Source organism: Tachyglossus aculeatus, chromosome 1 (genome assembly GCF_015852505.1).
Source record: "Tachyglossus aculeatus isolate mTacAcu1 chromosome 1, mTacAcu1.pri, whole genome shotgun sequence".
NCBI lineage: Eukaryota > Metazoa > Chordata > Mammalia > Monotremata > Tachyglossidae > Tachyglossus > Tachyglossus aculeatus.
The window spans coordinates 121566599-121592657 of record NC_052066.1 but is presented as its reverse complement, the minus strand read 5'-3'; the positions used below and the strand labels follow the sequence as shown (position 1 = coordinate 121592657).

At 42.1% G+C, this 26059-nt stretch overlaps 1 protein-coding gene across 1 annotated transcript in view; it reads left to right on the top strand.

Annotated features, from left to right (window-relative positions):
- The window catches only part of KCNQ5 (potassium voltage-gated channel subfamily Q member 5), a 593498-nt gene that overhangs the window by 483690 nt on the left and 83749 nt on the right, over nt 1-26059 (top strand). The window contains exons 6-7 of the mRNA XM_038743290.1: nt 11194-11304; nt 23792-23887. Coding sequence (XP_038599218.1) covers nt 11194-11304; nt 23792-23887 — 207 coding nt within the window. The remainder of the gene's footprint in view (nt 1-11193; nt 11305-23791; nt 23888-26059) is intronic.

Genomic DNA, 26059 nt, shown 5'->3' with positions numbered 1-26059 from the left:
TGGGAAGTACAAATTGGCAACATATAGAGACAGTCCCTACCCAACAGTGGGCTCACAGTCTAAAAGGTTATGTTATGTGTTATGTGGTTATATGTTATGTTAGTTATGTGGGAAGCAGCGTGGCTCAGTGGAAAGAGCACGGGCTTTGGAGTCAGAGGTCATGGGTTCGAATGCTGACTCAGCCACATGGCTGCTGTGTGACCTTGGGCAAGTCACTTAACTTCTCTGAGCTTCAGTTACCTCATCTGTAAAATGGGGATTAAGATTGTGAGCCCCACGTGGGACAACTTGATCACTTTGTATCCCCCCCGGCGCTTAGAACAGTGCTCTCCACATAGTAAGTGCTTAATAAATGCCATTATTATTATTATTATTATTATTATTATTATTATGTGAAAATATAATTGATTCCTACCCATTCATAGAGAGGGTAATAAGGGTCTCATGTAAGTACACGTAAGAGCATCTAGGCTGGTTTATGTGGAGCTGGAAGGCAATATGTCTCCCCTCTATGAATACTTTGCAGTGTCTTTGCATAGGTGCTATAGAGATCATACCCAGTGCCATCTGGGAGCATGGTTGGAAATGGGCGATAAAAAACAGCCATGCATTGTTGGATAGTCTTGTCACTAGTGAAAGCATCTCCACTTCACTACCTTCTAATAATAATAATAGTAATAATAATGGTATCTATTAAATGCTTATTATGTGCCAGGCACTGTTCTAAGAGCTCGGGTAGTTGTAAGGTGGTCAGGTTGGACACAGTCCCTGTCCCGCATGGAACTCACACTTAATCCCCCTTTTACAGATGAAGTCACCAAGGCACAGAGAAGTGAAGTGACTTGGTCAAGGTCACACAGCAGACAAGTGTGGAGCTGGGATTAGAACCCAGGTCCTTCTGACTCCTAGCCCCTATCTCAGTCCACTAGGCCATGCTGCTTTCCACCTTGTAACACTTCCTCAGTGCACATTCAGCAAGATGATCAAGAGAAGTAAAATGGGAGGCAGCTGCCTCCCATGGAAAGCTTTTCCATTTAAAGCAAACATAAACATTCTTCAGGCACAGCAGGGGAAAGAAGAAAGCTGCTTCCCGCTCCCAGAATGCGCTATATTGTCTGCTATATATTTATCCTTCATATTTGAAGAGGAAATCACTGACGGTGAAGTTCACCTATGAGTGCAAATTGATGTGTTGTAACTCCATTTGGAAGAAGTCTTTAGGAGTTTAATATTCACAGCATTTCCTGGGTTTTATTCACTTTTTGTTTGGTCCTTTGAGTTAAAGCTTCCCAACAAGTACTGAGAAGCTCTTTCAAGTTTTAGCTCTCCCTAAAAGTAGAAATTAGAAAGAGAAATTAACCTTTTTGAAAAAAGGATTTTTTTTAATGTAAAAACTCTAAAATGAGGCTGAAAGGCCTAAAAAAGGCTTTCTTCCAAAACTATTCCCAAGACTGAACCACAAAACATGAGGAGGCAGCTTCCCCTCAAAGCTGATGAAACTACTTGTTCTTAGCTGCCTTCCCAGCACTTAGAACAGTGCTTTGCACATAGTAAGTGCTTAATAAATGCCATTATTATTATTATTATTTTCGGTGAACATTATTACTACACTTTATCAAAATCGGTTGCTTATCCCAGCCCATGATCTCGGTGATTTACTCAACTTAGTCTTCTTAGTCATCTTAGTAGGTCATTGATAAGATATGTTGATTGGGAACCCACATTTGAAGTTTGTTGCACAATCAGTATAAGAATTAGAAGTATTTTTTCCTGAAAAGCTTCTTGTTTCTAAACATCAAGGAAAGCATCTATTAGAATAGGTCAGGGATTGGGAAGCAGTGGCTTTGTTTGTAATTGGTCTCTTTCTACCCTCAACACTAAAAAGGACAGTCTTGAAAAAGAAAGTACCTTGAAAACATAAAAGGAAAAACTTGAAAGCAGTCATCTGATCAAATGGTTGCTTAAAATACTTTACATGTATAGGGCAAATACAAATATATGACTCATGATAGTTTTTTCTTGCCAGGAAAAAGCAGGCGATTCATCAACAGAACCGTGGAAGTAACATTCCTTATTCAGGGTTTTTTTGTTGTTTTTTTTTTACTCTTTAGGGAGTTCTAATCCATTTATTCATTCATTCATTCAATCGTATTTATTGAGCGCTTACTGTGTGCAGAGCACTGTACTAAGCACTTGAGAAGTACAAGTTGGCAACATATAGTGACGGCCCCTACCCAACAGCGGGCTCACAGTCTAGAAAGCCACTCAGGTGCACTTTTACCATTAAAATTCAATTTCTGGTGGGCACAGCCTGGCAGTCTTTATCTTCCTTTCCCATTAGCATTCCTTTTTTTTTCTTCTTACTAATAGGAATTGCTGTATTGTGTGTTGAACAGTATGTGGGAAACTCATAATATGCCTCTCACTTAGTCTCAGTTGCCTGGGGAAGCTACATGCAGATATTTTTAAAAGGTCACACAGTGTGCTATTCTGGGGAAAGCGAACACATTGTCATTGATTTGTTTATTTGTTTTGGTACTATTTTGACTGATAATTTTGCTGCTCTCAGCACTTCCTGAATCTTAATTATGCCTTTTTGTAAAGCACTGGTTTGGCAAAAGAGTAAAATTCTTCCAAGGTGCCAAGCTCCTAGACACATACCATATGCTATGGTTCCACAACAAACGTTTGCTATTGCATCAGATGGAGTAATATACTGTCACTGTGGGGCAAACTAGAATTTTGTAAAACTTTCTTTCACTTTTCTCTCTGTGCTTCAAGGCGTTGGGTTTCCTCTGCCCATTTATTCCCAGTGCCGTAAAACAGGACCCCCACAGTCTGTAAACTCACGGTGGATAGGGAATGTGTCTGTCTATTGTTTTATTGTACTCTCCCAAGTGCTTAGTACAGTGCTGTGCACACAGTAATTGAATGAATAAATAAATAGTGCCATTGGTTTGCTGGAATCTGTTTTCTCTAGAATTTCTATCTTGGCAAGACTTATTTATCATGTCTACCCCAGAAAGATGTATTATTCCCAACTGAATTGTTGAATGGAAATTTCCATTGTTCAGGTCATACTTGATTCATTCATTCATTCAATCATATTTATTGAGAACTGACTGTGTGCAAAGCATTGTATTCAGCGCTGGGGAGTGCACAATATAACAATATGTTAATATGTTTTGTTTTGTTCTCTGTCACCCCCTTCTAGACTGTGAACCCACTGTTGGGTAGGGACCGTCTCTATATGTTGCCAACTTGTACTTCCCAAGCACTTAGTACAGTGCTCTGCACATAGTAAGCACTCAATAAATATGATTGAATGAATGAATATAGGCACATTCCTGGCACAACGAGCTCACAGACTTGATCTCAGGGATCAAATTAATATTCACAGTCTTTGAGCTGAGTAGACACAGCTCTTTGATAGGGAGGAGCACATTGTAGTTTTACCTCTGGATATCCCTCAGAGTTCTCGTTGCCACCTAAACTGAGTGAGAGAATTTCAAGTTTTGTCCCTCCTCCCACTTCTCCATTCTATCCACTCTCCACATATTCTTCTGACCCCTGAGTGGGCTTAAGGCATCTGTCAAACTGCCGGCAGACCAGCAGAGAGTGCAAAGAAGAGGCAAGGCCACCAACAGCCCCAGACATCAGAATTCAGTTGTACAATTTCCTGGAGCAACGCAGAAGTCTCCAAAAGAGTCATATGTCAAGACTAATAATAATAATGATGGCATTTGTTAAGTGCTTACTACATGCGAAGCACTGTTCTAAGCACTGGAGTGGATACAAGGTGATCAGTTTGTCCCACTTGGGGCTCGCAGTCTTAATCCCCATTTTACAGATGAGGTAACTGAGGCACAGGTAAGTTAAGTGACTTGCCCAAAGTCACACAGCTGACAAGTGGCGGAGCCAGGATTAGAACCCATGACCTCTGACTCCAAGCCCATGCTCTTTCCACTAAGCCACGCTGCTTCTCTACAGCCTTCTTTTCACCAACCCAACCTAGCAAAACTCTGAAGATCTGATTTCAGGACCTTTCTAACTAGTTTCAGGGGACATTACTTATCTGAGTCCTTGACCCACTCTGATCTGGCTTCTATCCCTTTCACTCCAGAAGCCACCCTCTCAAAGGTCACAAATGATCTCCTTCTTGCCAGATCCAACAGGCTCTACTCCATCCTAATCCTCAACCTCTCAGCTGCCTTCTCCTGGAAATATTATCCCAGCTTGGCTTCCCTGACACTGTGCTCTCCTGGTTCTCCTCCTATCTCTCCGGCCCTTTGTTCTCGGTCTCTTTTGCAGGCTCCTCCTCTGCCTCCCATCCCCTAATAGTGGGAGTCCCTCAAGGTTCAGTTCTGAGTCTTCATCTATTCTCCATCTACACCCACTGCCTTGGAGAACTCACTTGCTCCATGACAACAATTATCACCTCTATGCAATTGAATCCAAAATCTACATCTTGAGCCCTGATCTCTCTCCCTCTCCGCAGTCTGACATTTCTTGCTGCCTTCAAGACATCTCTACTTGGATGCCCCCCCCATCACCTCAAACTTGTCCAAACTTATCCAGTTCATCTCAATATAACCAAAACAGAACTACTTGTCTTCTCATACAAACTCTACCCTACCCATATCTTTCCCATCACTGTACACCGCACTACCATCCTTCCTGTTTCACAAGCCTGTAGCCTTGGCATTATCCTCTCTCTCATTCAACCCACATATTCAATCTATCACTAAATCCTGTCAGTTCAACCTTCACAACATTGCTAAAATCCTTCCTTTTCTCTCTATCCAAACTGCTACCATGTTAATCCAAGCATTTATCCTAACCCGCCTTGATTAATAATAATTATTAGTATTAGTATTAGTAATTTATTAGTATTATGGTATTTGTTAAGTATTTACTCTGTGCCAGGTACTGTACTAAGTACTAGCATGGATACAAGCAAATCGGGTTGGACACAGTCCCTATCCCACTTGGGGCTCACAGTCTTAGTCCCCCTTTTACAGATGAGGTAACTGAGGCCCAGAGAAGTAAAGTGACTTGCCCCAGGTCACACAGGAGACAAGTGGTGGATCCGGGAACCCATGATCTTCTGATTCCCAGGCCCATGCTCTATCCACCAAGCCATGCTGATTACTGTATCAACCTCCTTGATGACCTCCCTGCCTCCTGTCTCTCCCCACTCCAGTTCATACTTCACTCTGCTGCCCAGATCATTTTTCTACCAGAAACTTTCAGTCCATGTTTTCTCACTCCTCAGAAACATCCAGTGGTTTCCCATTCACCTTCTCATCAAATAGATACCCCATACCCTCGACTTTAAAGCACTCAATCACCTTGCCCCCCCACCTATCTCTCTGCTGTTTACTACAACTCAGCCCACACACTTTGCTCCTTTCATTCATTCATTCAGTCATATTTACTGAGGGCTTACTGTATGCAGAGCACTGTACTAAGTTCTTGGGAAAGTACAATACAGCAATCAAAAGTGACATTCCCTCCCCACAGTGAGCTTACAGTCTAGAGGTGGGGAGACAGACATCAATACAAATAAATAAATATTTGTACATAAGTGCTGTGGGGCTGGATGCGGGGAAGAGGAAAGGGAGCAAGTTAGGGTGACGCAGAGAGGAGTGGGAGATGATGAAAAGAGGGGCTTAGTCTGGGAAGGCCTCTTGGAGGAGATGTGCCCTCATTAAGGCTTTGAAGATGCAAAGACTAATTGTCAGATTTGAGGAGGGAGGGCATTCCAGGCCCAGAGGCAGGACATGGGCTAGGGGTCGGCAGCGAGACAGGTGAGACTGAGGCACAGTGAGAAGGTTGGCACCAGAGGAGCAAAGTGTGCAGGCTGAGTTGTAGAAGGAGAGAAGCGAGGTGAAGTAGGAGGTGGCAAAGTGATGGAGTGCTTTTAAGTCAATGGTGAGGAGTTTTTGTTTGATATGGAGGTGGATAGGCAACCACTGGAGATTTTTGAGAAGGGTGACATGTTCTGAATGCTTTTGTAGAAAAACAATCTGGGCAGCAGAGTGAAGTATGGACTGGAGTGGGGAGAGACAGGAGGTTGGCAGGGGTGGGGGGTCATCAGGAGGCTGATGCAGTAATCCAAGCAGGATAGTATGAGTGATTGTATTAACATGGTACAAGTATGAATGGAGAGAAAAGGGCAGATTTTAGAGATGTTATGAAAGTGGGACCAACAGGTTTTGGTGACAGATTGAATATATGGGTTGAATGACAGAGAGGAGGCAAGGATAATGTCAAGATTATGGGCTTGTGAGACAAGGCTGGTGTTGCCATCTACAGTGATGGGGAAGTCAGGGGTAGGACAGGGTTTGGGTGAGACGATAAGGAGATCTGTTTTGGATGTGTTAAGTTTGAGTTGACAGGAGGACATCCAAGTGGAGATGTCTTTTCATTCATTCCTTCATTCAATCGTATTTATTGAGCACTTACTGTGTGCAGAGCACTGTACTAAGCACTTGGGAAGTACAAGTCGGCAACATGTAGAGATGGTCCCTACCCAACAACGGGTTCACAGTCTAGAAGGGGGAGACAGACAACAAAACAAAACATGTAGACAGGTGTCAAAATCGTCAGAACAAATAGAATTAAAGCGATACAAGACTGGAGAGTGGAGAGAGATCAGGGCTAGAGAGGTAGATTTGAATATCAACTGCAATAAGTTGTTATTGTTGTCATTTATTAAGTTGTAATTGCTGTCGTTTACCTTACCAACCTCACACACTTCGCTTCTCTAATACCTACCTACTCACTGCACCTTGATCTCGTCTATCTCTATCGTCTATCAGAGTGGCTTAGTAGCTTAAGAGCATGGGGATGGGAGTCAGAGGACATAGGTTCTAATCCCAGGCCCACCACTTGTCAGCTGTGTGGTCTTGGGCAAGCCACTTAACTTCTCTGTGCTTAAGTTACCTCATATGTAAAATGGGGATTAAGATTGTGAGCCCCACGTGGGACAACCTGATTATCTTGTATCTACCCCAGTGTTTAGAATAGTGCTTGGCACATAGCACATAACAAATACCACAATTATTATTATTATTATTATTATTATTATTATTATTATTTTATTGTTGTTGTTGTTATCTCGCTACCAACCTATCACCCAAATCCTGCCTCTGGCCTGGGGTGCCCTCACTCTTCATTCTCCCCACCTTCAAATCCTTATTGAAGTCACATCTCTTCCAAGAGGCTCAACCTGACTCAGCCCTCATTTCCTTTCCTCCCACTCCCTTCTGTGTTGCCCTGATTTTCTCTCTTTATTTACCCCCTCCTTCAGCCCCACAGGCACTTATGTACATATCTATAATTTATTTATTTATATAGCTGCCTGTCTGCCTCTCTAAACTGTAGAGTCCCTGTGGGCAGGGAATATGTCTTATTGTCATATTGTACTCTTCCAAGTGCTTAGTACAGTGCTCTGCACCCAATGAGTGCTCAATAAATACAATTGATTGGTTGAATCAGCATTAAATCCAGGACTCTTTTTAATATGCAGACAGGAGCATGAATCTATCTACAAATGTTGGACTGAAAGAATATTACATTCACAGCCTCCTGTTGGCTTAGTTTTGTTTTTGTTTTTGTTTTGTTTTAAGCTAATCCCTTGAGGTTTTAATTTTCAAGGAGGTCTTAAAAGACAGTTTAAAGGGAGGACTTGCAAAAATCAAAGCTTTGGAGGCACAATTAGATTTTAAGAAAGAGTGCCTATATAATAATAATAATAATAATAATAGTATTCATTAAGCACTTACTCTGTGCCCAGCACTGTTCTAAGCACTGGGATAGATACAAGGTGATTAGGTTGGACACAGTCCCTATTCCACATAGGGCTCACAGTCTCAATCCCTATTTTATAGATGAGAGAACTGAGGCCCAGTGAAGTGACTTGCCCAAGGTCACACAGCAGACAAGTGGCATAGCCGGGATTAGAACCCATGACCTCCTGAATCCCAGGTCCATTGTCTGTCCACTACGCTATGCTGCTTCTTGTGAAAAGTTCTCAGGAATTTTATATATAGTCCCTCTTTTTTTCTCCTTTTTCCCCTTTCTTCCTCCTTTTTCCCATTTCTCCTGTTTCCTACTGCCTTAGCCCGCCACAGTCTCCACCCTTCTTCATCTCATTCTTGGTCTGCCCTGGTCCATCCTGGCCTTGTCCCTTGTCCTTGACTTTTCCCTAGTCCAAGGTCTTAATTAACATGGATGGAATCATATATTCACTGCCTTCCAGACACATCTGTGGTGTCATGTTATCCCTTATTCTTTCTCCTATCCCTGTCCTTTGTAAATATTTTTGTCTGTGTCCCACCTCAAATTGGTTACTATATTGCTTTGCACTCAGACCTTCAATAAACACCATCGATTGATAGATTGCTTGGCTGATATAGCGATAATAATAATAATTGTAGCTTGTTAATCACTTGCTCTGTACCAAACACTGTACTAAATGCTGGGGTAGGTATAGCATTTGTACCACAGTCTATCCCAGCAGATCTCACAATCTAATGGGGAGGCATTTAATCCCCATTTTACAGATGAGAAAACAGAAGTCCAGAGAAGTAGGGCTGGAATTAGAACTCAGATCCTCTGACTCCAAGGCCTGTGCTCTTTCCACTCAGCCATGCTGCTTCTCAAAAGGACATCAACGGAATCTAAAAGTCTTAAAACTAATAGCTGTAGACATTTGAGCTGGCTTCTGGCGGGCAACTTCATTATTTAGCCTGTTCAGTCTTAGAAAAGAGACAATAAAAAGACTATTCTGGTGGTTCACTGAGAATTTCTGGAGAAAGGATGCACAAGCCCATGATTTGCAAAACTCAAAGCCGCTCCCATAGCCCACGGCGCTAATGCTGCCTCGCAAATTTGACCTCAATGTGGGACAAATCATGAAGTGCTTTCTGCAATCCCATGTCAGCACAGTGAGTTCGGTAAAGTATCTCTACTGGTGCTAATTCCACTAGAACAAACCTACTAAGCACCTCTCCGCCAGGACCAAGACATACAAAATTAACTGTTGATGGATTGCATCAGTAAACCCAAACTTGGCCCCCAGCTAGAACTGACATTTCTCTGTCTACAGATTTCTACTCTGCTGCAGTTCAACTGTGGTTGGGTGTCTCTATTGCAGTCTCTACAGTTTCCCTGTCCTGCTGGTGATAGTTGCTTAACTTTCTTGTTCTACAAATTTCTACTCCATGCCGAAGTTCCACTGCAGGAAGTCTGTGGTTAGCTCTCTCTACCCCTCGTTAATAACTAAAATTGTGCTAGTCCCAACACTGATGCTAGGACCTGGACCTACTCTATTTATTTTATTTGTACATATTTACTATATTTATTTTATTAATGATATATAGCTATAATTCTATTTATTCTGATGGTATTGACACCTACTTGTTTTATTTTTATTTTTGTCTGTCTCCCCACTTCTAGACTGTGAGCCCATTGTTGGGTAGGGACCGTCTCTATATGTTGCCGATTTGTACTTCCCAAGAGCTTAGTACAGTGCTCTGCACACAATAAGCGCTCAATAATAATTCTATTTATTCTGATGGTATTGATACCTATCTACTTGTTTTATTTTTATTTTTGTCTGTCTCCCCACTTCTAGACTGTGAGCCCATTGTTGGGTAGGGACCATCTCTATATGTTGCCGATTTGTACTTCCCAAGAGCTTAGTACAGTGCTCTGCACACAATAAGCGCTCAATAAATGCGACTAAATGAATACCCGACTTTGACATTCCTGGAGAATGTCTTTGGTGCACTCAGATGAGCAAGCTAGGAAAGTTTTAGAATAAAGAGTTGCCTTTCGAAGACTGCCCTTCAATACAGCAGGCTAGTCAGGTTTGAAGGATCTATTTTAATTAAATATTTGTTGAGGGGCTCTAGTTTCTGAGTAAAGAAGTGAGCATTTTGCATGGATTTATTCCTTCCCAAAATGGTTTGTCTGCCAAGAGACAGGCTTAGGGGGAGAGTGGATGGGACTCCCTCAACAGAAGCCGCATGGCTTAGTGGATTCAGCATGGATCTGACAGTCAAGAGGACCTGGGTTCTAATCCCAGCTCCACCATTTGTCCACCGGGTGACCTTGGGCAAGTCACTTACATTTTCTGTGCCTCAGTTACCTCACCTGTAAAATGGGGATTAAGACTGGGAGCCCCATGTGGGCCATGGATTGCGTCCAACTTGCTTAGCTTGTATCTACCCAGTGCTTAGTGCAGTGCCTGGCACACTGTAAGCCCTTAACAAATACCATAAAAAAGCAGTAATTAAAGGAAAACCAACCCTGCAGGGAGACGCCCCCAACTCAGTAAATAAGCATGAACCTTGAAACTTTGGAGAATCGGAACTCCCTCTCTATTGCACCTTCACCGGTTCTTGGTTCGATTTGTCTAATTAGGAATCATTAATGGCTTGTCACTCTGCAGTTGTTGTCATTTCTTGTTGTCATCCTTCTGAATGGAAATATAAATGTCAGCTCCTAGTCATAGGCCTGAACGTTTTGCATATTATCATCCACTTGAAGAACTAAGCAGATCTGGGAAGATTCAAAGGATGACAAACCAAGAAATTTGATATTTCTGTCATGACCAGTCTATGAAATTAGTATTTGCATGAATCTCAGACAGTAATGGCAAAGCATTAAATAAGCGCCTTGCAGACAATGTAATACACTGACACATTGCTGTTAAAACTGAAATTCAGTCATCTCTGGTGGGATAGATGCTGAAATTTAGCTAAGTTAAAGGAATAGTTGGGTTCAAACAATTTCTTTTTAAGTGATCTCTTAGTTCTGGCTCCTTCCATCTTAGAAGTCCATTTTCACTAACAGCTTCTGTTTCTGGATCCCCCATTATGCTGCATCTTTGATGGCAGCAGAGATGCTTATCCACTTTAAATAACCTTTCTTTGGAGGATATTTTAAAATGGAAAATGTTGTCACAAGAAAGGAGTGGATACACAAGTTTCCCTTTTACTTAAACAGTGAGAAGTCCTGTTCAATATCAGGGAAAGAAAAAGCACATGGCTATCAAATCAGTCGAGCGGGCGTAGTGAATAATGATTTAGTGGAAAATGTCTTATTGTCGAATGTACTGACCATAGTTCCTAAATTTCTTTTCAGGTACTAAATTGCATGTTCTGTGTGTCTGGTTTTTAGATTACACTGACAACGATTGGCTATGGAGACAAAACTCCTCTAACTTGGCTTGGAAGATTGCTCTCTGCAGGGTTTGCACTCCTCGGCATTTCTTTCTTTGCCCTACCTGCTGTGAGTATCTGTAAAAGTAAGATGTAAAAGCAACTTACTCTTTGAGGTGATATAATGTGAGGGGAAAATGAAGGCAACTTTCAATATACCAATTCTTCTTGGGAGCATAATTTGGTCATTCGCATAAATACATATTTCTCTTTTTTTTTCCTGAAAAGAAACATTCAGCAAATTGGGCTCAAGCTCATTTGTCACCATACCAGTGTTTCTTAATGCCAGTGTTTATGAGCTGATAGCAATCCAAATTCAAGCATTCCCGCTACAACACAGTAGTTACATTCTTGATAGCCTTCATGGGGTATTAAAAGATCAAGTTACCTGTTATTATTTCAGTGGTAAATAAGGAGTTAGAGGGAAGATGTTTTGGAAACAAGTGAAATAGTACAGTTCTTCTGTCATACCAGAAGAAATGCACAAAGGACGTGAAAAACAAACAAAAAAAATTGTTTCATTCAGTCTCTGTGGTCTTACATTTTCTCCGATATTTGTTCGACACAACTAACTGTACAAGCATACAGCACAGTTCAACTAAGTTGTGTTTCTCAAAAACGTGGCCGTTTTGTGGAAAGTGTTTTCCCTTAAAGGTATACATAAATAAGTTAGGTTCTATCCCAGAACCAGTCCAAACATGATAGCTGAGTCTTACAGGTGAGAAGAGAAGCTTACAGAGAAGTAGCGTGGCATAGTGGAGAGAACAAGAGCCTGGGACTCAGAAGGACCTGGGTTCTAATCCCATTTCTGCCACTTGTCTGCTGGGTGACCTTGGGCAAGTCACTTAACTTCTCTGTGCCTCAGTTACCTCATCTGTAAAAGGGATTAAGAGTGCGAGCCCTATGTGGGACAGGGATTGTGCCCAACCTGATCGACTTATATCTACTCCAGTGCTTAGTGCCTGGCAAATAGTATGAGCTTAACAAATGCCACAGATACACTGTAACTACCTTCTTGACTCATCCCCTTCCCCTGTCCTTCCTCTCTCCTTTTCTGATATCTCTCAAACTCCTGTACCTCCATCACCTCCTTCCCTGTGACCCCACTCCAGCCTCCTCACTCCAGTGTTTTGGTTGTGTTTGAATTCCAGTCACTGCCAATATATCAGCTCCCTGTTCATCCCACCACTCCACTCTGTTTCCCTCCCACTCTCCATGTTGCTAGGGATGGACTGGGATCCTCCCATTGGTCAGCTGCCTGGGTCTAGCCTCATCATCATCATCATCATCAATCATATTTATTGAGTGCTTACTGTGTGCAGAGCACTATACTAAGCGCTTGGGAAGTACAAATTGGCAACATATAGAGACAGTCCCTACCCAACAGTGGGCTCACAGTCTAAACTCATCTCATGGTTTAGTGGATTGAGCACGGGACTGGACGTCAGAAGGTTATGGGTTCTAATCCTGGCTCTGCCTCTTGTCTGCTGTGTGACTTTGGGCAAGTCACTTCACTTCTCTGGGCCTCAGTTATCCCATCTGCAGAATGGGGATTAAGTAAGACTGTGAGCCCCATGTGGGACAACCTTACTACCTTGTGTCTACCCCAGCTCTTAGAACAGTGCCTGGCACATAATAAGCACTTAACAATCATTATTATTATTATTATTATTATTATTATCATTATCTCCTTGCCCCAGCCACTGGGGAGCAGCTACCATGCTCTGACAGCATCCTGACAAGCTCAGGCTTGCTTCCCCTTGAGTGCACTCCACTTGTTCCTCAGCATATGGAGTCCAGCCTCCTCTGGCATCTCTGGTTCCAACAGACTGGAGCACACAGAGAACCCAGTACTCTGGAGAGTGGGGGTGGTAAGTGCAAGCTGTAGACTGTAGGCTCCTTAATAATAATAATGATGGCATTTATTAAGCGCTTACTATGTGCAAAGTACTGTTCTAAGTGCTGGGGAGGTTACAAGGTGATCAGGTTGTCCCACGGGGGGCTCACAGTCTTAATCCCCATTTTACAGATAAGGTAACTGAGGCACAGAGAAGTGAAGTAACTTGCCCAAAGTCACGCAGCTGACAATTGGTGAAGCCAGAATTTGAACCCATGACCTCTGACTCCAAAGCCCGTGCTCTTTCCACTGACCCATGCTGCTTCTCTTGTGGGCAGGGATCGTGTCTACCAACTCTGTTGAATTTTACCTTCCCAAGTGCTTAGTACAGTGCTCTGCACATGGTAAGTGCTCAATAAATACCACTGATAGGTTGATTGATTGGTTGATTGACTGCAGGGATCGTAGAGCTAAGTCACGCAGCCAGTGAGGAGAAGGTCAGGGAGTGGGTCAAAAAGAGAGGTAGCTGGGACAAACCGAGCTGGATCCCCCAACTTCTTGAGACAAGAAGGTGAGACCAGGATCCAGGAATCCGGTTACCGACAAGGGAGCGGGAGAGGGGAAGAAAACTGCTTGGGAACAGAAGAGTGTGAGAAGGGGACAGGATAGGGAAAAATAGGACAGAGTGGGAATTGACTTAGCTGAAGCGATCGGATGTGACACGGGAGGATAAGGTGCATGGATCTTCTGGTACACCAGCAGATAGTCATTAGATTCAGAGTACATGCTTCCTGAACGTGAACAAGGATTAAAATCAAATGGCAATCCTCTATGTTCAGAGCACCCCAGAGGGGAGGAGTAGCGAGGCTAGCCAGGGTCCATTGGCTCACTAGGCAAAATCTTCGGTAACCATGGCCGAAAGAAGTTCCCAAGCAGATTAAAAGGCCAAAAGTCAATGTTTAAAAAGAGTATTACACTTGGAAAGAATAAAAAACGAGATTCAAAAGTCTGAGGCTTACCACTGTGGACCCAGAGATTAGTGGAGAGATACCGAGAGCTTTAATATATGCTTGAGGCCAAACCCTCGGTATTACAGTTGGAAATAAATTCAGCAAGGCGATTCAAATATTTGCAACTGAGATTTCAAACCACACATCACAAAGACTGATTATGGGATAAATAAGACTGCTCACCACGTGTTCTTGCCAAAGCCTTAAGGCACATGACCACCTCTGGGGTAGGAGAAGGAAAGAGTTTAAAACTGAAATAACTCCAAATTAGATCACACTAACCTCTTTGACCACAGATACTGGTTTAACAAGAGATACCTTGACATGTGGAATCTTCTTATGGCAGGACCCCAGGCAGGCACAGATCTGAGAGAAGCCAGGCAGTCAATAACAGTAACAAAAGCAGCACACAAAGAGAGCAGAGGGACAGCCACCAGCAAGGGCAAAAGCAGTTCCCAGACTAAGGCTAGGGCTTTCCTACTGGGGCAATCGCTTATGAAACAGAAACTTTAACTCTGTTAAAGTTAAAGTTAAAGTCCCAGATTCCCCAGAGAGCAAGTAGCTCAGGCAGAGATGGCAAACTGCTTCTGGTATGCCCCAATAGCTCCTGGGAAATGAAAAAAAAAAAATCTTTTCTTTCCTCCAGATCCTGCAGTTTTTGGTTCTTCCATTCCCTTCCATTCCCTTGCCTGCTTCCTGATTGATTAACTTGTTTGGAGAGTTGTTTGGATTAACTTGTTTAAAAACCATACGGCTTTGGTTGTGGCCTAGCAGGTCACCAATAGTTCAATACATAGCTCCGCAGTGCTGGGAATTTGAGACGGGCAGCCGGGGAACCCCTGAAGTTCATTAGCCCTGCACTGAGGACTAATTTGCAACAGTTTAAAGTTCATTTGAAAATAAAAATGGTAACTCTGGTTCCCAATGTAATGAGCTATTGATAACTCACTATTTATTTCTTCATACTGAATGAAACAGGCTTTATAAGGCATACCGTTGGAGCCGTGCACTATAACTGTTTGTGGCTGAGTTATGTTACTGTGTTCTGTTATTTTTCCATTCTTCGTGGGCAGGAATTGTCTCTATTGCTGAATTGTACTTTCCAAGCACTTAGTACAGTGCTCTGCACACAGGAAGCTCTCAATAAATATGGTTGAATGAATGAGTGAATGATTGGTTGATCCAAACTGTGCTCAGAAATGTTCCATCCCTCTAATGTTTCTGTTTTGAGTCTTTGAATGGTAGTGGCATTCCAGTTCCATTAAGGCATTGATCTGAAGATTTTGTTTATTAATGATGATAACTGTGATATTTGTTAAAGGTTTACTAAGTTTGAAATCCTGTAGTAAACACTGAGGTAGATACAAGATAAACAGGTCCTACACAGTCTCTGTTCCACATGGGGCTCACAGTCTAATGGTGAAGGAGAATAGGTTTTTATCCCCATTTTACGGATGATGAAACTGAGACCCAGAGAAGTTAAATGACTTTTCCAAGGTCATAGAGCAAGCAAGTGGCGGAGTGGGGTTAAAACCAGGCCCTCTCACTCTCAGGCCCATGTTCTTTCCACTAGACCACATCATTTCATAGAAAACATCCAAAACATAAAACCAAGAGAGACCAAACTTTTTTTAAAAAAATACACCAAAACACAAACAGATGAACCATAAACAGTTACACAGTGCCAGGAGATATCCCTGAGTCCTCAGAGTGTGGAGAACCAGGGTGGGCAGGCCTGTGAAGCCTTCATGAAGTCGGATCTCGAGTGGAGTTTTGAAGAAGAGGTTTAATATAGGTATAGCAGAGAGGAAAGATGAAGTATTCTCGGTAGGGAGTTTGATAGTTGCAGTGACTCAATAGCAGGCTATAGATAAGTGAAAGAGAGAGGATTTTTGTCTCTACATAAAAACTCCCCAAAAAGGAATGGTGTACAAGTCCTTTAGAATCTTGGATCACGTAGCTTTCCCAACTTGATTTGCTTGTATCCACCCTAGCGCTTAGAACAGTGCCTGGCACATAGTAAGCATTTAGCAAATACCATCATTATTATTATTATTATTACTAGGCACTATCGGTATCCAATTTTTGCACAGATAAATACTTCCCTTAGTTACCAGTAAATGCTATCTCTGGAATAACAAATGAAACCTCAAAATGCACGCACATTTGGCCTTCCCATTTGAAGACAACACCACCAACAGCGAAGTTTCCTTCAAATGTGAGTGTGGCAGAGAAGGCCTCTGACAGCCCCCACCACCCTGTGTACACCCAGAAATTATCCCAGGTTGTGCTGACATGCTGGTTGTTGGCTGGGCCACTGCTGTTTTCATTTTTGCCTTTGTCTCAAAATCCTTTCGAAATTTCTGCTCGAAGAGAATCACTCCTTTCTCGATGGCTGCTGTTGCCCCCCGCCCCCCAGCTTTTATCTGAGAACCGTGTATTTGTTAAGCACTTACTACGTGCCAGGTACTGTACTAAGTGCTGGGATGGGAACAATCAAAATGACATAGTCCCTGTCCCATGTGGTGCTCACGGTCTCAACCCTCATTTTACAGATGAGGTAACTGAGGCACAGAGAAGTAATGTGACTTGCCTAAAGTCACACAGTAAACAACTGGTGGAGCTGAGATTAGAATTAATGACCTTCTGACTCACAGGCCCCTAGTCTATCAACTATGCCATGCTGCTTCTCTAGCAGAGCTAACAGTATATAGGTACCACACAGGATGACAGTCAAAGTGGGGGTGGGGGAGGAAACAGGAATTTAATCTGTATTTTACAGATGAGGAACCTGAGATACAGAGAAGTTAAACGACTTGCTCAAGATCACACTGATCTTGACAGGACTGTGATTAGAACCCAGGCCTCTTGACTCCTAGTCCTATCAATCAGTCAATCAGTTGTATTTATTTGGTAGAGTACAATATATTGGTAGACACATTCTCCCTGCCCAAAACGAGCTTACAATCTAGAGGGAGAGACAGACATTAGTATATGTACACAAGTGCTGTGGGGCTATGGGAGGGGTGAATAAAGAGTGCAAATCCAAGTGCAAGGTCAATGCAGAAGGGAGTGGGAGGAGAGCTATTGGTTTAGGGAAGAGCTCTGGAGATGTGCCTTCAATAAGGTTTTGAAGGTAGTGAGACTGATCACCTATAGGATATGAAGAGGGAGGTTGTTCCAGACCAGAGACAGGATGAGAATGAGAAGTTGGGGACGAGATAGATGAGATCAAGATAGAGTAAGTAGATTGGCATTAGAGGAGTGAAGTGTGTGGGCATAGGGTTGTAGTTGGAAATCAGAGAAGTAAGGTAGGAAGAAGAAAGGTGATTGAGTGCTTTAAAGCTTATGGTATGGAGTTTGTGATGGATGCGGAGATTCTTGAGGAGGGGGGAAACATGGACCGAACATTTCTGTAAACAAATGGTCCGGGCTGCAGAGTGAAGTATGGCCTGGAGTGGGGAGAGACTGGGAGGCAGGGAGGTCAACAAGGAAGGTGATGCTACTTGTTTTGTTTTGTTGTCTGTCTCCCCACTTCTAGACTGTGAGCCTGTTGTTGGGTAGGGTTTGTCTCTGTTGATGAATTGTACTTTCCAAGTGCTTAGTACAGTGCTCTGCACACAGTAAGTGCTCAATAGATATGATTGAATGAATGAATGGTCAAGGATAAGTGCTTGGATTAACTTGATATCAGTTTGGATGGAGAGGAAAGGGTGAATTTTAGTGTAGATTGATGACAGATTGAATATGTGTATTGAATGAGAGCTAGGAGTCAAAGATAACACCAAGATTAGAGGCTTGTGAGACAGAGAGGATGGTGGTGCTGTTTATAATGACAGGAAAATCAGGGGGAGGACCCCCTAATTGTTGGAAGTGATTCTTGTATGACTCTATATAGTAGCCCCCTGTCTATTTGGGGGTTGTAAAAATTATGCAAAAAGTGGAGCAGTTGTGTGAGGTAAAATGGTGTCTCCCAAGTCTTTGGAATCTTAGCCGGTGAGTCATCAGGAAAATGATATGAGAAGCAGCATAGCTCAGTGGAAAGAACACAAGCCTGGGAGTCAGAGGACGTGGGTTCTAATGCCGAATCTGCCACATGTCTGCTGTATGACCTTGGGCAAGCCACTTAAATTCTCTGTGCCTCAGTTACCTCATCTGTAAAATGGGAATTAAGACTGTGAGCCTCACATAGGACAACCTGATTACCTTGTATCTGTGCCAGCACTTAGAACAGTGCTTGGCACATAGTAAGTGCTTAACAAATACCATTATTATTATTATTATTATTATTATTATTATTATTATTATTATTATTATCCAATAGAGATGTCCTGAAGGCAGGAAGAAATGTGAGACTGCAGAGAGGGAGCAAGATCGGCACTGGAGATGTAGATTTGGGCTTCATCTGCATAGAGATGGTAATTGGAGCCATGGGAGCAAATGAGTTCTTCAAGGGAATGAGTGTAGATGGAGAAAGAAGGGGAACCCAGGACTGTATCTTGAGGAAGTCCCACAGTTAGGATGTGCAGTCCATGCAGTTTGGGGCTCACAGTCTTAATCCCCATTTTACAGATGAGGTAACTGAGGCACAGAAAAATTGTGACTTGCCCAAAGACACAGCTGACAATTGGCAGAGCCGGTATTTGAACCCATGACCTCTGACTCCAAAGCCCATGCTCTCTTCCACTGAGCCACGCTGCTTCGCTGGAATAGAATTATATTGTATATATTATATTGTACCCTCCCAAGCGCAGTCCTCTGCAACATAGTAAGTGGTCAATAAATACAGTTGTATGACTGACTGACTACATGCTCCTGGAACTAAAACGTAGCTTTTGGACCACAGTGTGGCCTGGCCCAAGTGACCTTTTGAGCATGATACAGAAGGGCAGGAAGTAACACCTGCTCTCACCATCAGATCAGGGCTCTAGCAAATACTACATAAATGGGACTGACCTGAGAAGTTCAGTGAAATTCTGAGATTGCTCCGAACAATATGGACAGCCATGTTAAAACTGGGGTTACATCAATCAATCAATCAATATTTTTATTAAGCCCTTACTCTGTGCAAAGTGCTTGGGAGAGTACAGTATAATAGAATTGGTAGACACATCCCGGCTCTGCCGCTTGTCAGCTGTATGACTTTGGGCAAGTCACTTAAGTTCTCATTTGTAAAATGGGGATTAAGACTGTGAGCCCACATGGGACAACCTGATTATCTTGTATCTACCCTAGCGCTTAGAACAGTGCTTGGCACATAGTAAGTGCTTAATAAATACCATAATAATAATAACCATTATTATTATTATCCCCTGCCCATAAGGAACCTATATTCTAAAGGAAGATCTATTTCTATCGATTTAACAGAGTAAAGGAGGGCTCTTCAATAGATCTATCCTGTTCAGTCTTCCTACCCAGTCACGATGGATGATTCCACAAGGAACCTGGCTGCTGATGATGTTAGACAGTGATTCCTATCCTCATCTCAGAAGGCAATGGACATACTGAAAGCCCGAGGGGTAAACCTTCAGGAGTTGCTATGTGGAGAGATGACTGTTCCCAAAAGCTCATATGCAAGAAGACATGCAAAAAACCTTAAACTGCTTTGCAGTCAACCAGCCTGACACTTTGAAATGTTGGGAAGCCTGAAGAAAGCCAAAGTAGCATATCAACCTGCACCAGAAAGGCTGTACGTGGCCAACAATCTTAATTGATAACATCGAATGCCATCATAGAATTCTGTATTCTAGACAGCACAAGTGATGTTCACGTGATAGATAAAATTGAGTCAAGAAAGCCAGCAAATCCTCTAGGAGGCTGTCAGAATGGGAGCAACGTGGCATCAGTCTTCAACCTAAACTGAACTCTAGCGTTTCAGTTGCTTTCCATATGACTGTGAAATCTAGAGTCATAACAAGCACCAGTTCTAGCAGCATCAATTACTTGCTGTACTCAACATCTGGAAACCCAAATAATCGAACTGTTCCACGCAGTTGAGTGTATCTTTTTTGAAAAATTATTTTTTTATTACAGTAGGTCGTTATTTTTAGTCCAGGGTGTCAGCTTGCAGTGCTTGCCAAATAACAAACATGCAAACTCTAGAAAAATGTTTTTGGCTGTTGTGGAATTTTGACTCGTGGCTTACTCATTTAAAGAAAAGATATATGAAAGGAAATTAAAAATCTATGAAGAGAAGTCACATGTGGCACTAGAAATGATAGTCAAGCATGGTTTATAGCTTTTCTGGAACAGATTTATTTGCAGTGAGAGGGTATTTACATTTCCAGATCCATTTGTGTCAAAAGAATATGACCTTAAGGGTTTTTAAGTGTCAGATGTTTTATTCTTTATCACAGTCATCCATTTTCTTAATGAGTAGCTCCTGTTTATTCAAAATGTGGAAAAACATAGCAGCACATTTCTCTCTTTCACACAGTATTGTTTATTTTTCTCTAACAGGGGCAAGAGCAGAGCTTGCCCTTCACTCATCATCCAGGTCTCTGGTTACTTAAGATAATCAGTAATAATGTTAATGGTACTCAGAAACCTAGGAAATATATCTTTCTGCATCTTGAAACTATTAAGCATAAATGGAAATATCCATCTGTACCCTACCATGGCTACAGAGTCACTGGGGCAAACAATGTACAACTGGCTTATCTATTGACATATGGAGTTAGGACCCCCAGAATTGTTCAGGCCCTAGGCCTCCCCTTTTCTCTCTGTCTCTCTCTCTCTCGCTCTCTCTCTCTCTCTCCTCCTCCTCCTCTCCCTCTCTCTTTCTTTCTCTATGTCTCTCGCACATGGCATCCCCCATTATTTCAAAATATCAATATTCTGGACTTATTGCCAGGATTACTCTTTTGGTCACCAATCAATCAATCAATCAATCAATCGCATTTATTGAGTGCTTGCTGTGTGCAGAGCACTGTACTAAGCGCTTGGGAAGTACAAGTTGGCAACATATAGAGACAGTCCCTACCCAACAGTGGGCTCACAGTCTAGAAGGGGGATACAGAGAACAAAACAAAACATATTAACAAAATAAAATAAATAGAATAGATATGTACAAGTAAAATAAATAAATAAATAAATAGAGTAATAAATACGTACAAACATATATACATATATACAGGTGCTGTGGGGAAGGGAAAGAGGTAAGGCTGGGGGGATGGAAAGAGGGAAGAGGGGGAGGGGGAGAGGAAGGAGGGGGCTCAGTCTGGGAAGGCCTCCTGGAGGAGGTGAACTCTCAGTAGGGCCTTGAAGGGACGAAGAGAGCTAGCTTGGCGGATGTGGGGAGGGAGGGCATTCCAGGCCAGGGAGATGATGTGGGCTGGGGGTCGGCAGCGGGACAGGCAAGAACGAGGCACGGTGAGGAGATTAGTGGCAAAGGAGCGTAGGGTGCGTGCTGGGCTGTAGAAGGAGAGAAGGGAGGTGAGGTAGGAGGGGGCGAGGTGATGGACAGCCTTGAAGCCCAGGGTGAGGAGTTTCTGCCTGGTGCGTAGGTTGATTGGTAGCCACTGGAGATTTTTGAGGAAGGGAGTAACATGACCAGAGTGTTTCTGGACAAAGACAATCCAGGCAGCGGCGTGAAGTATGGATTGAAGTGGGGAGAGACAGGAGTAATGGGAGATCGGAGAGGAGGCTGATACAGTAGTCCAGACGGGATAGGATAAGAGCTTGAACGAGCAGGGTAGCAGTTTGGATGGAGAGGAAAGGGCAAAATCTTGGCACCAATGAAATATCACCAACAAGTATGCTTCTAATTCATTTCCTGCTCCACAAGAGCTTGTTTTAGAGATCCAACGGAGCTGTTGTGTAAAGTATGTGTTGTGGGGAACATTAATCCTGATTGATTATCATTTGGGAAACTATTTTTAGAGCATAGGAGTAAAGGCATAGTCACATAAATTAATGGGTCATGCTAGTGGTTCATGCAGTCAATATTCTGTCAAGGTGCTTGAAGGAACCATGTGATAATTGCCCTCCTTTTGACATCTGTCCTTATAGTTGATGATCTATCATCTACCAACATTTTTATGGTATTTGTTAAGCACTTATTTTGTGCCAAGCACCGTACTAAGCACTGGGATAGATACAAGCTAATCAGGTTGGACACAGTCCATGTCCCACATGGGGCTTACAGTCTTAATCCCCATTTTACAGATGAGGTAACTGAGACACAGAGAAGTTAAGTGACTTGCCCAAGGTCACAGAGTAGACAAGGAGCAGAGCTGGGATTAGAACACAGGTCCTCCTACCACCTAATTCTTCGGTACAACACAATTGATAGAGATGTCCCCTCTTCATCAGGAGCTTACATTCTAGAGGGGGAGACAGGCATTAAAATAAATTATGAATATGCACATAAGTGCAGTGGGGCACTTATGTGACTATCTAGTGCTTAAAGGGTACCAATCCAAGTGTGTAGACAACACAGAAGGAACAGAGAGTATGGGTTATGAGGGTTTAGTTGGGGAAGGTCTCTTGGAGATGTAGTTTCAATAAGGCTTTGAAGGTGGGGAAAGTGGTGGTAAGTGGAGGGGGAAGGAGTTTCAGGCCAGAGAGAGGATGGGGGCAAGGATTTAGTGGTGAGACAGATGAGATTGAGGTACAGTGATTAGATTGGGATTGGAGGAGTAAAACTTGTAGGTTTGATTGTAATAGGAAATCAGCAAAGTAAATTCGGAGACTGTGAGGCGATTGAGGGCTTTAAAAGCGAAGACCTGGAGGACCAAAAGATGGGGTTCTTGATGTATGAAGAAAAAAGATTTCATACCTTTAAGACCAAGAACCATGAACTGCAGTTGAAACCTGCTCTTGGGTATCACTAAAGGCAATATCCTTGATGGGAAAAATCAATCACAATGATAGTGAGTTTTGGAGAAACAAAGTAGCTCACTTCCCTAAAGACCTATGCCCCGAACTGGGTAAGCTATTCTGCAGAAACTAGGAAAGGCTGTAAATGCTGGGAGTTAGAAGACATTACCATCAGATTCCTGATGAACTGATAGATACACAGAAGTTCCTCTGATTCCTTTCTGCCATGTCTACAAGAGCAAAATGAAACAGAAAGCTATAGAAACTGCTGATAGCAGTTCACAGTAACAACCTGTGTGGATATTTGCCTCCCGTCGAAAGTGGGTTTCAAGACGAAAAAGGACTTTTGAGCCTGAATTATCCAGATAATTGCCTCAACCTCACTGTTTCACTCCATTTTACCTGTGAAAATTTGCAACTTCACCCCTATGTATATAGAGCTGGACCTATCTGCATGAAAATAACTGCCCAACTTTAAATATCCAGTTTTATTGAATGCACTACTCATAACTCATCTAAAATAAAAGGTACTATGCAAAGCCAAAATGTCATTGTTTCATGCCTTTTCAAAAGCATAGGAAAGCTTGTGGCATTAGCGTAATCTAAAAACACCTCAGGAATGGCAATATAAAACATTTCCAGGCCTACTTGGTTTGCTAATTAATACAACTATGAGAACTTCTACTAGTATCTTCTAATAAATTGGCATTTTTGGGCATTGTGTTAAACTCTAGGAAATGTGATGTTTTCAGCATTCTTAAAAATAATTCATTTTAAGAAGGGTTACACATTTATCTCAACCTCAGAATAATTTTAGGGATTTAGGATGCTAACCTTCATGACACTGTTTTACAAAATGTAAAATGACTGTCATTTGTATTCCATTCCAGGGCATTCTTGGCTCAGGATTTGCATTAAAAGTACAGGAACAGCATCGACAAAAACATTTTGAGAAAAGAAGGAATCCGGCTGCCAGTCTAATTCAGGTAAATGTCAGAGATGTAGCTAGATAACAATAACCTGTTCTTAACTGTTGGTTAGGTAAGGTTTACAGTCTGCATCTCATTGCTTTGCAGAAATGTTATTTATTAGCCATAGACTGATCTAACTGTACCGTGGTCTATAACAGTTTGGATCTCTGAATAAGAAATTTGTGTTTCCAGTGCACATTTCATGCACTGTTAGACTTTAGATGAATAACAATGCCAGTAAGGCCTTTCAGAGGATACTGATTGTATGCTTTCTTGGATGATTTTTTTTTAATGAATGACGTGTAAAAACAAGATTTGTTATTTAAGTGACAAGTTCAACAGGAGTTGAACATGACATTAGCTCCCATATTCAATTACTCCTCCTGGCTAACCAAATGACAAAGCTCTGGCAAAAGAAATCTATCTGGTTAGAATGTACCAGTTGGTCTTTCATTGAATTATTCATTATATCACCTACTGCAACAGTTTCAAACCACTATCCTACTGCTTTACGAGCTAATATGAGGGATAATACAGTAAAAGCTTTGTTCTCTGGCCTGTTAGAGGAATGGTAGATGTCAGTTATTTGAAAATTCCATTTCATTAAGAGTCAGGGCTGACCAGAAGTGGGCTTTGCATAATACCCCAGAGGCTTGTAAAGCTCCTCTAGAGACTCCAGAAAGATGTGGGAAAAGCAAGCAGTCAGCAAAGGCAACCCTAGCTCCCCCTTAACTTAGATGACTCTCAGATTGTGACAGTTTTATGCTGGGGCTGTTGTTCGATGAAGAGGTCTATTTACTAGTCACATTCAGCCCTGCCACTATCCGAGGCATCTTTGCTAGGAGTGTTAAGGAGAGCTAATGTAGAATGCCTCTGAGTTACTTGGGCAGCCTGAAAGACAAGGAACAGCATCCAATAGTGGGGAGAGGTTGCTCAATGATCAGTGATGAAGTGAGGTTATTTGCTAATCAGACTTGCCAGAGAGGACTCAGATATTGTTACTCTATTTATTTATTTATTTATTTTACTTGTACATATCTATTCCATTTATTTTATTTTGTTAGTATGTTTGGTTTTGTTCTCTGTCTCCCCCTTTCAGACTGTGAGCCCACTGTTGGGTAGGGACTGTCTCTATATGTTGCCAACTTGTACTTCCCAAGCGCTTAGTACAGTGCTCTGCACACAGTAAGCGCTCAATAAATACGATTGATGATGATGATGATAGATTCCTTCCTCACCAGGGACCGATCGGCCAAGACTGATCATGTATGTAGTACAACCTAAGTGCTGGTTGGGAAAGTTTTCTGAGTTAAAAGAGGTCAGATAGCACAAATTTATTGTATTTTTACTGATGGCACTAGGATACTGTGAAGTGTCAGTATTTTCAAAGGGGAAAACGACAGAAGAAAAAATGAATAGTGTACTTTTTTGGTGGCATTTATTAAGCGCTTACTATGTGCAAAGCACTGTTCTAAGCACTGGGGAGGTTACAAGTTGATCAGGTTGTCCCACGGGGGGCTCACAGTCTTACTCCCCATTTTACAGGTGAGGTAACTGAGGCACAGAGAAGTTAAGTGACTTGCCCAAAGTCACACAGATGACAATTGGCGGAGCCAGGATTTGAACCCATGACCTGTGACTCCAAAGCCCGGGCTCTTTTCCACTGAGCCACGCTGCTTCTCGATAAACTTGATAAACATCAACCTGTAATATAATGGTATTTTCAGTTAACATTTATTATTTTTTTTATTTGGTCTCAGTTTTCATGAAGCATTAAGAATAATGGTTTTCCTGCCTACTTAAATAGTGTACAAAAGCTAATATAAACTGTCCAGCAGGTTTTTTTCATCCTGACCAGTTTAGTATTGGTTCTTAAGAGCAGATCAATGAAAAGTACTTACTGAGTGCTTTTTCTGTGCAGAGCACTGTATAAAGTGCCAGTGAAAGTACGGTTAGAGTTAGTAGATATGATGGTTGCCCTTAAGCAGTTTACAGTCAAAGATTCAAAGATTCGTGTCAGGTCATTGAACAAACTCTCAAGGAATGTCTGAAATTAATAATATTATAATACTGACATACATGGATGGTTGAAAAATTTATAAAATTAAAATATAATAGAAAATTTAGAAAATTAAAATGTAATAAAAGAAGAGATCGGGTAAGGATTATGAGAAAGTAGGCGCTTGT